Source organism: Lycium barbarum, chromosome 7, assembly GCF_019175385.1.
Source record: "Lycium barbarum isolate Lr01 chromosome 7, ASM1917538v2, whole genome shotgun sequence".
In the NCBI taxonomy this organism is placed as follows: Eukaryota; Viridiplantae; Streptophyta; class Magnoliopsida; order Solanales; family Solanaceae; genus Lycium; species Lycium barbarum.
Window position 1 is genome coordinate 117,387,768 of NC_083343.1, and position 15,589 is coordinate 117,403,356.

The 15,589-nt window shown below is 37.5% G+C and overlaps 1 protein-coding gene across 1 annotated transcript; it reads right to left on the reverse strand.

The window, feature by feature from the left end:
• Nucleotides 1–2,134: 2,134 nt before the first annotated feature.
• LOC132601815 (uncharacterized) lies at nucleotides 2,135–3,028 on the reverse strand. Its single transcript, XM_060314877.1, has one exon. It carries the CDS (start codon nucleotides 3,026–3,028, stop codon nucleotides 2,135–2,137), a length of 894 nt encoding a protein of 297 aa, XP_060170860.1.
• Between the last annotated feature and the right edge of the window lie 12,561 nt (nucleotides 3,029–15,589).

Below are 15,589 nucleotides of genomic sequence, written 5' to 3' on the forward strand. Positions count from 1 at the left end.
GCTTTATGCCTCTCAAAAGAACCATTAGATTTCTTTTTATGCCGAAAAATCCATAAAGACCGAATAATATTAGCATTGGGAGGACGAGGGACCAACTCCCAAGTCTTACTATCAATAAGAGCATTATATTCATCTTGCATAGCATTTTTCCAATTCGGGTCATTAAACGCACCAACTGGATTCCGGGGAATAGGGGAGATGGAATTGTTGGTGGCACTTACGGCTTGATTATGGTATTTCAAGTTCGGCTTAAATATACCATGTCGACTACGTGTAGTCATACGAGGAATGGGTGGGGGGCTGGCAGGGATGGGGCTGCTGCCGTGCTGGGACAGCGAGGGAGAAGGAGGGGCTGGCAGTGGCGGAACTGCTGGTTGGGCCGCGCCAGGAGCGGGAAGGAGCTGGCGGGCAGCTGGGGTGGTGGGAGTGCCTTGATGGACAGGCGACGAGGAAGGAGAAGAGATGGGTGGGCTTGGGTGTTGGGTTGCAATAGGGTGAGGGGGCCGCATTTGCGGAGCAGTGGCCTGGTCATGCAACAAATGTATTCTCAATGGGGAATTATCATCACCCAAAAACTCATATGAGGTAGGAGATGGATCTTTTATTTGTGAAAATGGAAAGAAACTTTCATCAAACCACACATGCCGGTCTATGATTATTTTTCGGCTCGATAAATCATAGCATTTGTACCCCCGATGATTGGAAGGATATCCTAGGAAAGCACACGGAGTGAACCTAGACTGGAGCTTATGAATTTGTGTGGAAGGAAAGAGAGGAAAGCATAGACAGCCAAAAACTCGGAGATGAGAGTAGGATGGATTCTTTTGATAAAGAATCTGAGTGGGTGTCTTATATGCTAAGATTTTAGAGGGGAGAATATTGTGTAGGTACGTTGCCATGGCCAAGGCGTGATGCCAATAGGCGGGGGCATAGATGCATGGACAAGGAGTGTACGAACAATGTTATTTATGGATTTAATTTTCCGTTCCTCCTTACCATTTTAGGGTGAAGTGTGCGGACAAGAAAATCGGAAAAGCATCCCGTTTTGTTCACAAAATTTATGAAAAGGACCATTATCAAATTCACACCCGTTGTCACATTGAAAAGTTTTGATTTCTTTTTCAAACTGAGTGCGAATGAAAATCCGGAAAGACAAGAAACAATCATAAACTTGGGAATTTGTTTTGATGGGAAAAGTCCAAATAAAATTAGTATAATTGTCAAGAAATAAAACATAATATCTGTGACCAAAAGAGCTAAGAACAGGTGAAGTCCATAAATCACTGTGAACAATGTCAAAGGGCATAGTAGTAGTTGAAAGAGAGTCATAAAAAGACATTTTAATTAATTTCCCCAAAGGGCAAGAATGACAAACATTGTTTCGAGCCTTATTACATTCAATCAAATTACTACTACGTAAAGTACTAAGAATTACATCCCCGGGATGACCTAAACGGGAGTGCCAAATATAAGGAAAAATGACGGTAAAAGCAGATGGTGCAGAAGACGAGATGGCTCGATAATTTTTGAAGAATGGATAAAGATCACCCGAACTCTCACATCTCATGAGTTTTCTCCCCGTCCATAAATCCTTCACAGAAAAGCCAAAAGGATCAAATTCAACAAAAACCATATTATTGATAGTAAATTTACGAACGGAAATAAGGTTTTTGATGAGTTTAGGTCCATGTAAAACATTTTTCAGGTTTAGGTAGGGATTTACTTGAAGGGATGTATGACCATAACCACGAATCAGAATCATGTTACCATTACCAACAACAATGCCATTGTTTTTGCTCAATTGATAGTAAGACGAGAGAGTACCTTGGGAGTTGGTCATGTGAGATGTGCCTCCAGTGTCCATGTACCAATTGTTGTCATCGGGCGGATTCAAAGACATGGTGTGCATAGCTTGATCAATATCCGTGGGCGCATACCCACCATGTGATGACGGGGCTGCCGAATAGAGCGACTGTGGAAGACGAGCACCGAGAACGCCCTACTATGACGGGGCTGGACGTGGCTGTAGCCACCTTGCGGTGGGGTAAGGGCACGGTGGGGTGGCCCACGGCTGTGGCCCCCAAGCAGCCCACGGTGGGAAAAACCAAGACGGGGCAGTGGCCCCTTGGTGCTGCTATGCGGCGGGCTGGTTGGCCTGGGCGTTGTTTCGGCTGCCCCCGCCGCTGCTCTGCCCATTACACGCGCCACCGCGGTTGCTGTTGCGGTTGCCGCTGCTGCAACCGCGGTTGTTCTTCTTTCCACTATTGTGAGAACTTCCTCGATTATTGAAGGTATTTTCAGAATTGTTGGGCTGCCCATTACCAGAGAAATTATGAGGATTAATATTGTGGGAAACGAGAGCAGCATTTGACCCGGAGTCGTGAATGGTGTCCTCGCCATGGTTGTCTTCCTCAAGTTCGAGCATCGAACGGACAACGTCAAACGATGGGAGAGGAGTACGGTGCTGCACCGTTGTTCGAAAAGTTTTATATTCTTCCGATAACCCACGCAGAAGACGAAGCACAAGTCGTTCGTCGGAAACTTTGTGGCCGACGTTGGCGAGATTGTCTGCAAGAACCTTTAGCCTGGTGCAGTATGCTTTCACATTCAGAAAATCAACCAATTTGGTGTTGGTGAATTTTGCATCAAGAGCAAGAGCCCTAGCCGATTTGTTGTCCTGAAAGAGATGAACAAGGCGATTCCAAGCCTCGACTGCGGTGTCCTCTTGATGAATGATCGTGTTGAGAAGATCATTCGATATCGTACCATATATCCATTGCCGAACGATGTCATCTAGCCGTTCCCATAGAGCCTTTGTAGCAAGTTTCTCGACAGCGGTTGCCGGGGGTGGCACGGTGGGGGAGGCAGGAGGTAAGATGTGGTCGATCACCAAGTTTGCTCGGCAATGGAGCTTGAAGAGGGTAGCCCAGTTATTGTATTGGCTTCCTTCATAGTCAAGAACAATAGGAATGCATGATTTGATATTGGTGACTGTAGTCACAGGATGCAACTTGGACGCGTCAGCCATGGAGAAGAGAAGGAGGAAGGGCCGAAGAGGAGAAAAACGAAAGGGGGTGGGCGGCGGCTAGGTTGCTAGTTTTGGAGAGACCTAGTCTGATACCATGTAAGAGAATATTTGTCGTGATTATTCTCATTCCTTCAATAGGTTAATATACAGCATTTACAACATGATTGTAGGCTACAAATTAGGAACTAATTTAACTAATTTAATTCAAACATATGCTATCCTAAAATAGAAGATTACAAAATATATTTGACTAAATATTTACATAATCTAACAATTACATATATATACTATTCAATATACTAATGCATTGAAACTTAAGGAAGTTAATGCATAACATCTAAATCACCTCAAGGTGGTTCAAAGCACCAGCCTGATTTCTTTTTAACTCTTCTCCTAAAGGAGGGGAAATCAAGTTTATTCATTTTGAGCGGTCCTCTAGCCTCTGTTGGCAGGTCACCTTCATTCAAACAAAATCTAGGGACTTGAATTTGGGTTGCATATTTTGCTAGTGCATCCGCCACCTCATTCCCTTCTCTAAAGCAATGCTTTATCGAGATGTTTCTGTGAGCCATCTTTGCCTTAGTGTTTTCTATAATGTCCAATAACCTCCAAGGAGGTTTTAAGGAACCATCTATCATTTGTACCACCATCTTGGAGTCCAATTCTACCTCAAGGGCTTCGAAAGGATGTGTTGGGTGTTGTTATACCCGATTTTAAACGGGTTAAATTAGAGTACAACATATTGGAGATTCCTATATTGATATATTTTAAGGAGTCGCCACCTAATTGATTTTAAGGTGAATTAGGGCACCTAATTATTAACTAAGGTAAAGCTAACTAAACCTTCATTAATAGTCTGCTTAATCAGTATGATTCTAGGTAAGGGTTCTATATTATCCTAAAGGGAAGGGGTTAGGCATCCTTTAGAATCCGTTAACTACGGTTATCCGGCCAGACTTAGACTAATTAATTAAGGTTAAATATAGTGTTTAAATTTTAAGAAAATAGCTTGTACCTATTACTAAGGTTTCAAAGAAAATATAATAATGCTATTTGAACTAACTTGTAAGAAAGATATAGTAATTTGCATAAAGGAGATACTTTTAAAAATGAGACTTATAAATGCTGTTAAAACTTTGAATGAGAATAGTAATGTTATCTTAAAATAAGACTTATAGAAAGTATAATATCTTTTTGCATAAAAGAAGATTTTAAATGCTATTTATAATAAGACTTCTAAAAGACTTCAAATAATAATGCTGTTTAAAACGAAACTAATAATTTGCATAAAAGGAGATTTTAAAGTGCTATCTGAAATAAAGTTATAAATGCTGCTAATGCTTTAAATGGAAGTAGAATAATGCTATTCAAAATAAGATTTCGAAATATGATAATTTGCATATAAGTAGGAGAAAACGCGAGTTCGTACAGTGTTTTAACAAATATTTGAAACAAACTAAACGATGATGTATTAATTGACTTTGCGTTTTAGAAGTATAAACAAGATTATGTTTTATTAACCACATTTGGCTAAAATATGCATAATTTGGATAAACCTTAAAAGATGTCTACAAAATATTCTTTAGTTCCTATTTGCGTGTTAGTGGCGTTTTAAAATTCCCAAGATAATAAAATATGATTCCTTTAACTCAAAAATATGAATTTACGCTATTGAAAATCAATTATTCTAAAAGTAAATATTATAAATACTATAAATAACTTTAATATAAAAGAAGAAAATGAAACTTATGGAACTAATTATTAGTTTTCCTTAACCACCCATTACTAAAAAACTAAACCCCACTAAATTCTCCTATAACTCATCTAAGCTAAGAGACAAGTAAAATAAAGTGTTAGTCAAAACAACACAAGTTAAATGCAATAAATACAAAAATAAAATAAAAATAGAAGCCCAAGAAATGTAAATAAATGGGCTCAGCCCCATTTAAAGTTGCTTCGGTCTGTTTTGCTGTTGTTGGGCCTCGGCCCAGCAGAAATTTTATAAACTGCTGCGGATGGGCTGGACACGGAGGAGATTTTGTTGGGCTTTTAGCCCAACACCGAATGTGGAAGAAGGACGAGTCCCTCGGACTCGTATGCGATGGTCATGCATAAAAGAAAGATAAGGATTAGCACGGGATCAACAAACAACGCTGAAATATATATAATACATACTTTGCAATATATGAGCAAGGCACCCTTTAGACATAGGCAGAAAGCAGTACATGACCACTAAAAATTAGAGAGCAGGACATGACCATCTAGTCTCTATTAGTTTTAAGAATTCTTTTTAACAAAATTCATCCATAACAGGAAACAATATGTGACCACTAGCCTGCAATATTGGTTTGGGAATATAGATCATCATATTACAGGTTTATGGATACTCATGCTAATATGTTGGTCAACCAGTGACAAGATGAACATGGTTCAGATCAATTTTAAAACAGGGTGTGAGGTATGATCATTGTTTCACTTGGCTAATGCACAGACCAAACAAAAGGGGACATGTGGTTTATTCATTCCAGACAGTGAACATACTAGACCTCAAAAGGTAATATGCAAGGTGAATGATATTCAGACAGTTGGAAACTTAAAACAAAGCTAACAAGGGCAAACTTAATTCATATACTTCAAACTAAATAAGCACATGGCAGCCCCCTAACATGATGCTAGTATAGGTTCAAGAAAGGAAGCAAATTCTCAGCAATCTCTTTTATAACACATCAGATTCAAGTCAAGAACAAAACCTTATGTTAACCTTTGCTAAGCTTATTATCTATTTAACTGAACATCTACCCCAAGTTAACCATGTATAAACTAACTAATGCAGTAACATATAAACTATCACATATCTGGATCACATAAATTCTCAAAGCATGAATCTCAGCCTAACAGAGCAGTTCTAACTATTAGGGAGGAAATTAGAACCAAGGGCACAATAGAGACTACCCTAAGGACATATCAAAACAGATATGCCAAAGCAAACATAATGAACAGTTATGGGTATGATCAGAAGGATTTCCCAGATATTTTGACATGGTTCAAGTAGATAATCAGCGAACCAAACACACTCCATTAACATGCAGACTTAATTTTGAATCAGAGGTAATCATACAAGGTAATCCATCATATGGAGAACTAAAACAGGTACACTAAACTAAGGGACATTGATAACACTTGATATGCTTCTGGAGAGACTTAGTAGCAGCATATTAAGACCGAGATTATTTCCAATCTACACCTAATTCACAATTTGCAGAATAGACATGACTAGATGAGCAGATGCAAAACTAAAAAAATAAATACATACTCCTAAATGGACAGTTTCAGACATATGTAAGTGAATTATCCAGAGGCAAAGACATTCGAGACAGGTTCAAGCCATTACCACATTCTTCACTCCTTTAGGGACTTCCAACAAAATATTCAACCTCATAGCCACATTATTTATCAAAGAAAATAGAGAGACTTAAGTCAGCTATGCGCACATGCTAGTGTTGACGAACAGAGGCATAATAAGGATCTACAACGACATACATTATCATTTTTTTATATAAAGGCATTCAGCATCTTAAGTTGACTCTAGTACCAAAACTAGACGAATGTCAAGTAGCTTAGGCAAACACACATGGGCAACTTCATTTTTTTTTTCAAAATCAGCAGGCAAATGCAAGACAAGCAACATGCTGGTACATTGAGATTCTCAGTTTTTTAAGCCATAAGGCAGCATATGCTTGACCCTCAAGATGATGTAAATAGCTTATGAATGACTTAAAATACTTAGCACTTAATCATTTGGCCGAACAGAATCAATACTACCAATAATACTCTGAGAGTATATTAGAAAATATTCGCCTAATCCCAATTATCAGATATTCAAATGAACGTACATCAATATCTGCCTTCACCGAACTTAACTGATCCCTGATCTTGCTCAATGTGCTTTCAAATGCATATAACAATTACCATCATACCCATGTAAATAACTACAAAACACATTTGAGCATACAAACTAGCCTAAAACAGAGAAGGAAATGGCCACACACACAACCTAAAAAAAAAGCTGCTAATAACATGCTAACATTATTCAAACGACACAATGAGGGCCAAATTATCTGCTAAAGAGTAAAACATACTAAACTTAAACTAAACAAAACTAAACCAAATTGGTCTAAACACAACTGAAACAATATCTATCCACGATATCACACTACCTCACTAGCAAACATGTAAAGCATATAAGACGCATCAGAACTGAAACAATATCTATCAACGATATCACACTACCTCACTATAAACATGTAAAGCATATAAGACACATGACTCAAAACAGAAAATGCTCAATTCACGGATAAATAAATAAATAAAAGGGACGATTGCTGACCTTTAGCGGGTGCAGCGAAATGGGTGCGGGGTCTCCGATTCACACTCGAACACTCTCGAATCCGAGCTTGCGATGCTCGGATTCACAGCAGCAACAAGGCAATCGAAAAATAGAAAAATTGATTAATATTCTTGACCCGATACTCAGACTGTTGCAACTAAAAAATTAAGATATTTTTGAGGAATTTTAGTGGCCGAAAAGAACTTCTTTTTAGAGGAGAATCTTTGCGATTTTTTTGAACTCTCAATTTTGGGAATTTTCAGGCGGCTCTCCAACTTTAATTCTTGGGGAATTTCGTGACTCCTAAAAAAAAAACCCCTTTCAGTGGATTCTGAAGCTCCTATTTATAGGGGGATTTCTAGGGTTTGCTTGGGTTTCAAAATCTGAAAATTGGGCGGGATTTTGAATTATCCAAGTTTCCAAAATGAGTAAAAAAATGGATCCGTTGGAATCTCAACAGATCTTCACGTGGAGGCGGCAGAGGCGTGGGGAACAGAAGGAGGGAAGAGACAAAGGCGTGGGGGACAGAGGGAAGTGGAGACAGAGGAGTAGCGTGGAAGAGAGGGAGAGAAGAGAGAGAACAGGGGAGATGGGGGCGGTGATGACAAAGATGAAACCCCTAGGGTTTCACTTTGTTAAGAAATGAATTGGGTCGGGTCGGGTAGTGTTTAGGCCGGGTATTGGGCTGGGTTGTTTTTTCTTGGGCTGGGTATTAAAACAAATAGGCTGGTAATTATTTTAAGTGATAATGGGCTAGTCCGAAAAAATGTTTGTTGGTTGGGCTTTGATTTGGGTCAGATGAATTAAAATATGGGCTGAGTGAAAGAAATAATTTGGCTTCTAAATTTAAATAAAAGACTCATTTTAATTAATCATATACTAAGTGTGCTAAAATATCCCCTAATATAAAAGTATGTATTTATTAGTATTCAGATGACATCAAAATGATACGACGTCGTAATAGTTGTGCAATGATATTTTGAAAGTCAACGGTAAATAAATGTTGTTATTTAGCTGCGCAAAATAAAATGCGATCCGTGTGCATAAGGCGGTAAAAACGCTAAAATGATGAAAGTGCGGATTATCCTAATACCGGCAATAATAACAATGACAATAATAACAATAATAATAATAATAATAATAATAATAATAATGGTAGCAGTAACAAAAATGATAACAGCTAGCGAATGAAAAACGTCGATATTAATAAGAGGCTGATAAATTATAGTACAAATATAAATAATTATTTTAAAATCGCCAAAATATCAGAAGCATAAGTAAATATTTTGATGAAGACGGGACAAAATTGGGTGTCAAAGTAAATAGAGTTTTTAACATCACAAAAGGCTACCACTGATTTGACACTTTCAAGGCTCTAACATTTTCTCGTCACTTTCAGCTAAATCTTCCCACAAAGTCAGGGTTTTCCGTTTAAAAATAAAAAAATTGAGTATCATAAAGTTACATTCTCTATATATTGCTGGTTGTCAAATTAATTCACGGATGCAAAGTAATTTTTAACTTATCTAAATATATTTTCTGCATTTAATTCTTACCATAATGTGAAAGGAATATTAAGTACATAATCAAATTATAAAAGAACTCCATGGAGGATCTCCGACAAAAAGAACTTAAAGCACGAGGTCTTGTGCAAAATTAACTTGAAGCATGTCATCTATACGATTAAAACACAATTCCCTGGAGCAGATTGTAGAAGAAAATGCAGTCACATTTTAAGCACACAAACAATCTAGTACTGCCCATCTTTGTAAATGGAAACAAAATATTACGATTGCATTAAATTCTGCTACTTGTGCTCATCAAGCTTCTCTTTAATGGTCTACCGACGCCAAGAAGTAGAAACATGTCCTAATTAAAGAGTTCAATCATAGCAAAAAAATGAATCTACCTGTGATTTGTTGTCGATACTGCTGATTCAAGTAAGACAAGCAGAAAAACTAATGAATCTTTTTAAGTAAAGGAAATTTCTGATAGAAAAAAAAAAAAAAAGATAATGTGATAAAATGATTACATACTCTGTTGTACACCTTTATAGGGTATCATGAAGAATGTCAAAAGATAGCAAAGCAAAAACATTGTAACCGCTGAAGATGAAACAACAAACAACTAAAGTTGAATATTAATGAAGGAATTTAAACTTAAAACTGATAGAAACATATTTTGTAACAACGGAAGATGAGTTACAAATGATGAAGGTTGAATCACTAACATAATTAAAGTTACAAATCACCAGCCAAACGGATGAAATGATTGTCCACATTCACCCAATTAAAAGTGACCATTTATTGGAAGGTCATTTTTGGCTCAAATATTTAATTAGATTTTGTTTTTCTGCATTAAAATATTACTACTTAATTAGAAATTTAATTAACTTTTGATTTACGGCAGGGGTAAAATGATAATCCAACTTTTAAGGTTGGAGCTTTCCACTTTTAGTATAATATGATAAGTTTTTTTTTAATAAAAAAAATAATTAAACTGCCTTCTTTCATCATTGATGAGCAAAAATTACAGCTTTGAGTATGACATCCCAAACTTTTTACATGATCATTGAGTAGAGACAAAGTTAGTTTGTTTTGCCACAGTTAGCACCCAAAAAATAGTCTAAGCTAGCTAAGCCTATCCTAACTTGACTCCATGAGTTATTTGGATCAAGGAGGGTCATATACAATGTTAAAAGGTGTAACACTTCATACCTTCTAACTAAGACTTAGTCATAAGTTAGAGACGGCAAGTGTTGGATTTGGAATTTTTGCCTCATATCAGTAAATTGACGTTTTACGCCATTTGTACGGGGCGTACTTTGAGGATGTACCTCATCAGAGAAGATTAGAGGTCACTGAAATTTGACATTCCGGGTACAGTCAAATTGTATGGGCAGTACTTTCCAACGTACAATTTTGTACGGGATGTACATGTATCACGTATCTCACTTGAGAAAAATTGGAGATTCTGTAAATTGCCACTCGAAGTACGGCCACATTGTACAGCCGTACATTCATGTACGGGTGAATGTATCGGCCATACATAGTGCCCGTACTTTTCCCGATGTAGCAAAAAGTATAAATATGGGACTTCAGTTTTAATCCTTTTTTTTTTCATACTCTCAAGCCCTAGCACGAAGGTTCTTTCCTCCCATCGATCCAATACACCAAGATAAGACTATTCCAAGTATTCCAAGTGAATTCTAATGTATATACACGAACTCTAAGTAGAATTCATTATTTCTAACCTAGGGTTTTCAAGAAAACCCATCACAAGGATTCAAGATTAAAGCTTTTGGATTTTTTCTCAAGTTCACACCTTTTCTACAAGTTTTGGAGCAATTAAGGTATGTAAAGTTTCTATCTGCGTGTGGGAACATCATTATTCTTCCCCACGCACGTTTAATCCATGAAAATATAAAGGTCAATAAACCTAGGGTTTCTATTCTAATTCATGATGACCCTAAGTTACAAGTATCATGCTATACCATGTTTGTATTATAAATTTGTTATTGTGTTCTCGGTATCCCATTTTGGTTATTGAGATTCCGTCTGAAATCCATGAATACCCATGTCTTGTATTCCATGGGTTCTCAAATGCAAGTTATGAATTATTATGCTTAATTGCATGAAATTCATGTTTTCATAGAAGTTATACCATATATCTATAATCATGTTTTATTACCCTCACGAATCATGTTTATGTACTTCATGGGCTTCTAAGCCAATTATATCCATGTTCGTATTTTAAGAGTTGCACAGATTACTGAGAAGGTTTATTACCAGAAACTACGTATGCCAGCATAGGATAAGGATCGCTTCGCCTAGTTAGGATGATTAATTCATGCTTACCCATTGCGGGTTATTGGATCCATTCATGTCATGTTCATGTTTTGTACCCTGGCAAGGTGCAAGATGGCTTAGCTGATCGGGCAGAGATCAGACGCCACGTGCTCACGTGGCTGTCACATGTCTGTTATACTAAGGCTCTCCCACTTAAAATGTTTTACTCATGTTATATATATATATATATATATATTAATGTCAGATGGTGCTCATGTTCATGTTCGGCTTACAGTTTCAGTTTCAGTTCTTATTGTTTTATGTGTCATCTTCATTTTATTCAGTTGCTTTACATACCAGTACAATTCAAATGTACAGATGTCCCCTTTTATTGCTCGGGGACCTGTATTCCACAATGCAGGTATTGATTTACAGGACGATGTATCAGCTCCTTTTGGTGAGCCCCGTTCCATTCGGGGTGTTATCTTTTCTTTATTTTCATGTCAATTATGCAGTTAAGGTATGCCGGGGGCCTTGTCCTGGTAAACAGTTTAGCAGTCAGACTCATGTTAGAGGTTTCATAGACTAGTCAGTTATGGCATGTCCGATGTTCAGCTGAGTTAGACTCATTGGCTACATTATTATATTTCAACATTCATGATATAATAATATTTTCAGACTTATGATTATTGAACTCCATGTTTTCACAAGTCATGCATGTTTAAATTATATTCCGCATCAGTTCATGTCCCATGTTGATTCAACAAGCCATGTGGTTCGCTCGGTCACAAGCAGCAAGGCGCCGAGTGACGTGTTACGTCCAGGCCATGGTTCGGGGCGTGACAGAGGGTCTAGTAGGTTTGACTCTGAATGAAGGAAAGTCCGATCTATCCATGTTAATTAGTTCTCTGACTTGTCTTGGGAGGGAAGAGAATGAGTTGAAGACTTGAATTCCTTCGTTACCATGGACTAGAGATACCAACTTATCTGCAGGCCTGTTAGCTTCTCTAAAGCAGCGATTGATATTGTACCCATCGTCTTCAATCACCTTTTGTATGTCTTGAACCAGAGTTGTAGGTCTCCAGGGAGGTTTACACTCTCTCTTTATACATTTAGTTATAAGGAGAGAGTTTTTTTCACTCCAAACCATAGAGAAACCATTTCTGCCACACCAATTCTGACCAAAAAGCTGCAATATTGTTGCTTGTGCCTTGTCCTAAGTTGATAGAGTAGGCAAAAATAAATTTTACTTGCGTGTCTCTGGTCAAACCTCCTCCTCCACAGTTTTCTTATCTGCAGCTTCCATCACTATTAATATTCAGAGTCATTGTGGGTGGTTTGAACCATGATAGCTGTCCTTTGTTGAAAATCAGCTTCAAACATTTAATTAGCTTCAAACATTTGGCATAGACCGTTCCAACTATCACGCCAATTAATCCTCGCCTTGCCAAATTGTTTCTTTGTAATCTGCAAAATATTGTACATAATATTTGATTTTGTTCTAAATGTGGATGGCTTTTCAGCCTCTGATGGTCGGCCAAAAATGCATATATTTAGCTATTGTGTCTCATATTTTAATACTTTTAATCGTTGTTTGAGTATTAATTATAGTAATTTGTGCTAATATTATATTTTTATTGTGTAGGAATAAAAAATTATAAAGTTTAAGAGGTTTGGAGCAAATTGAGAAGAAAATCGTTGAAATTGAAAAAGAAGCAAAAAGGATTATAAATAAAATAAAAGGCTGCCACCAAGGTTGAAGACAATTGGAGAAATGTTTGAAAACACCAAAGTGAATTGAAGGCAAGCAGGTGAACGAGGTGCACATATAATTTATGTTACGTGGCATCCAATAAAGAATTGAATCCAAGTTTTGTCTATATGGCACCATAATTGGCGTGAAATCATTAGGCAGGGCAGTGAGCATCGCGCTAATTTTATGTTGCAGAATCTCAATTCCCTGACCGTGTCACAGGACGCCTACAGAGCCCGAAATATTTCTCATTTTATTTTAGATTCAGTTATTTTATTTGGGCTTTTTCTTACACTTATAAATAATTCATAAGACAGAGTTTTTAGAGAACTTTGGACTTAGAGAGAGCTTAAAGCCACCTTGGAAGCCAAAGTTGCAGGATTTTACCTTCTCTTCTCTGTAATACTTGTTTTTATATTTTTTATTTGGATGATTTGTTGTTTTTCCTCCATGTCCATGTGGAGTTAAACTTTTTAGTTCTAGCGTTGTGGCAAAACATGAAAGTTGTAGTTTGACGAGGTTGCTATCTATTGATTTCCATCTTTGAGTTGATTATTTATTCTTGATCTTAATTGTTAGATTATTTGACGAAATAGTTGAGCACTATCTGTGGTGCGTGAATTGAACTTGAAAAAGTGAATTCACGTATGTAATAAGAATAAATAGAGTTTGTTCGATTAATCGTTTCGCTACTGAGGATAGAAATATACCCTTTATCCCTACTTCGTTGGTTACGAAAATATAAATGCGTTCTTGTTATTTCTGGTGATCATAGAAATATAAATGTAAAGAGTAACCTCTACAGGCTTGTGAGTAGTTCAAAAGAATATCATAACGTTAACATAAACCCGTCGGTTAGTAACTCAGGAAATAAAATAGGTAGAACGATTAGATGACTCAACTAGATTGTTAGTGGTCATAGCCTTAGATCTTTCTCTTCTCCGATAAAAATCCGCTCTTTCTTGGTTGAAGTTCATTATTTTCTATCTTTTATTTTTAGTTAGTTTATAACTATAACTTTGGATTTTGCTTCTTGTATAGATAATTAGGATGGTTTAATTTAGTAAATAGTTAATTATAAGTCCTTGTGGGTACGATATTTGGACTTTAAATCCTATATTACTTGTACGACCGCGTATGCTTGCGTATGCGTTTGGGAGCAACAGCCTCATACTTACTGCTACACCTTACTCTCCATAATTCGCAACATATGATGGGAGAGAGATAGGGGCGGAGCCATGCTAGAATATTTGCTTTTGGACTGCAATAACTTTATTTTATGTCACGACCCAAGCCGATGAGTCATGACGAGTGCCTGACCCCTAATGACCAGACACCCCTACACTTGCTTAACTATCACATGACAACGGGGTGGCCCATATCTAACTCATATCCAACTGTATACAGAAATACTAAAATAAAGGTGTAAGCCAACTAGGCTGCTATATATGCTGTACACAAAAGAATAGGAGCCGAGAAGGCTACATCACAACTAACTGTACACAACTGTCTACAAAGGACGGGACAGGGCCCCACCATACCCATATATATATACATCTCAAAATGGCATACCAAAATGAATTGCAACTCTGAACCAAGTGGAGTACGCTGACTATGGCTAAATGGAGATTCTACTGAGCTGGACCGTCTGTCTATCTATCTGTACCTGCGGGCATGAACGCAGCCCCCTGAACAATATAGGAGTCAGTACGAATAATGTACCGAGTATGCAAGGCACAAGGATAACAAGTACATAGAAGTCGTGAGAGACATCTGAAACATGAAAGCTATTCTCAATATCTGAATGCATCTATAGCTAACATTTGATAAGATCTACATAACTTTGTATCACTGGAACTACCTCTAAGGGCGTATGATATGCATGGGTCATAATATAACTGATAGTGTAAAACATACAGATCTATCCATATCTCATATAATCCCGCGTCCGGGAGGATACCATAAACCGTCCACTAGTGGTGCTGCCCGGCCATGTAGGCACGGTGTAATCATACATCATCATCCATAAGCCGCCCACCGTAGTGGTGCTGCCCAGCCATATAGGCACGGTGTAATCATACATCATCATCCATAAGCTACCCACCGTAGTGGTGCTGCCCGGCCATATAGGCACGGTGTAATCATACATCATCATCCATAAACCGCCCACCGTAGTGGTGCTGCCCGGCCATATAGGAACGGTGTAAGAAAATACTTGTACATATGTATAAATGCATGAAGGACTCATGGAAAGTATACTTTAGACTACTCTGGTCAACATAAGATCTCTGAAAAGGCATAGACATAAAACTTAGGAAATCAAGGATATGATGAATCTTGTACCATCTAAGAGTAGAGTCTTTGGAACTCGCTCCCTTACTTTGTTCGTTCAGACAATAAGGATCATGCCAAAATAATAAAAAGGACAGCCTTAACATACCTTGTTCACTTTTCAAGCTAGCTATGCTATTATCCAGAGCTTGGGAAATCTACACACAAGATCAAGTACCAATTATTAGCCTAGAACGTACTCATATACCAACCTTAATCTGGTTTACAACTTTACGCAATTTGGGCAACATCTCCTTTGTAAACTTAATAATCCTTCAACTCCCAATTTAACTCAAACATCA

Coding starts and splice junctions, on each gene's coding strand:
- LOC132601815 (XM_060314877.1), bottom strand. CDS start 3,028: ATGGCTGACGCGTCCAAGTTGCATCCTGTGACTACAGTCACCAATATC.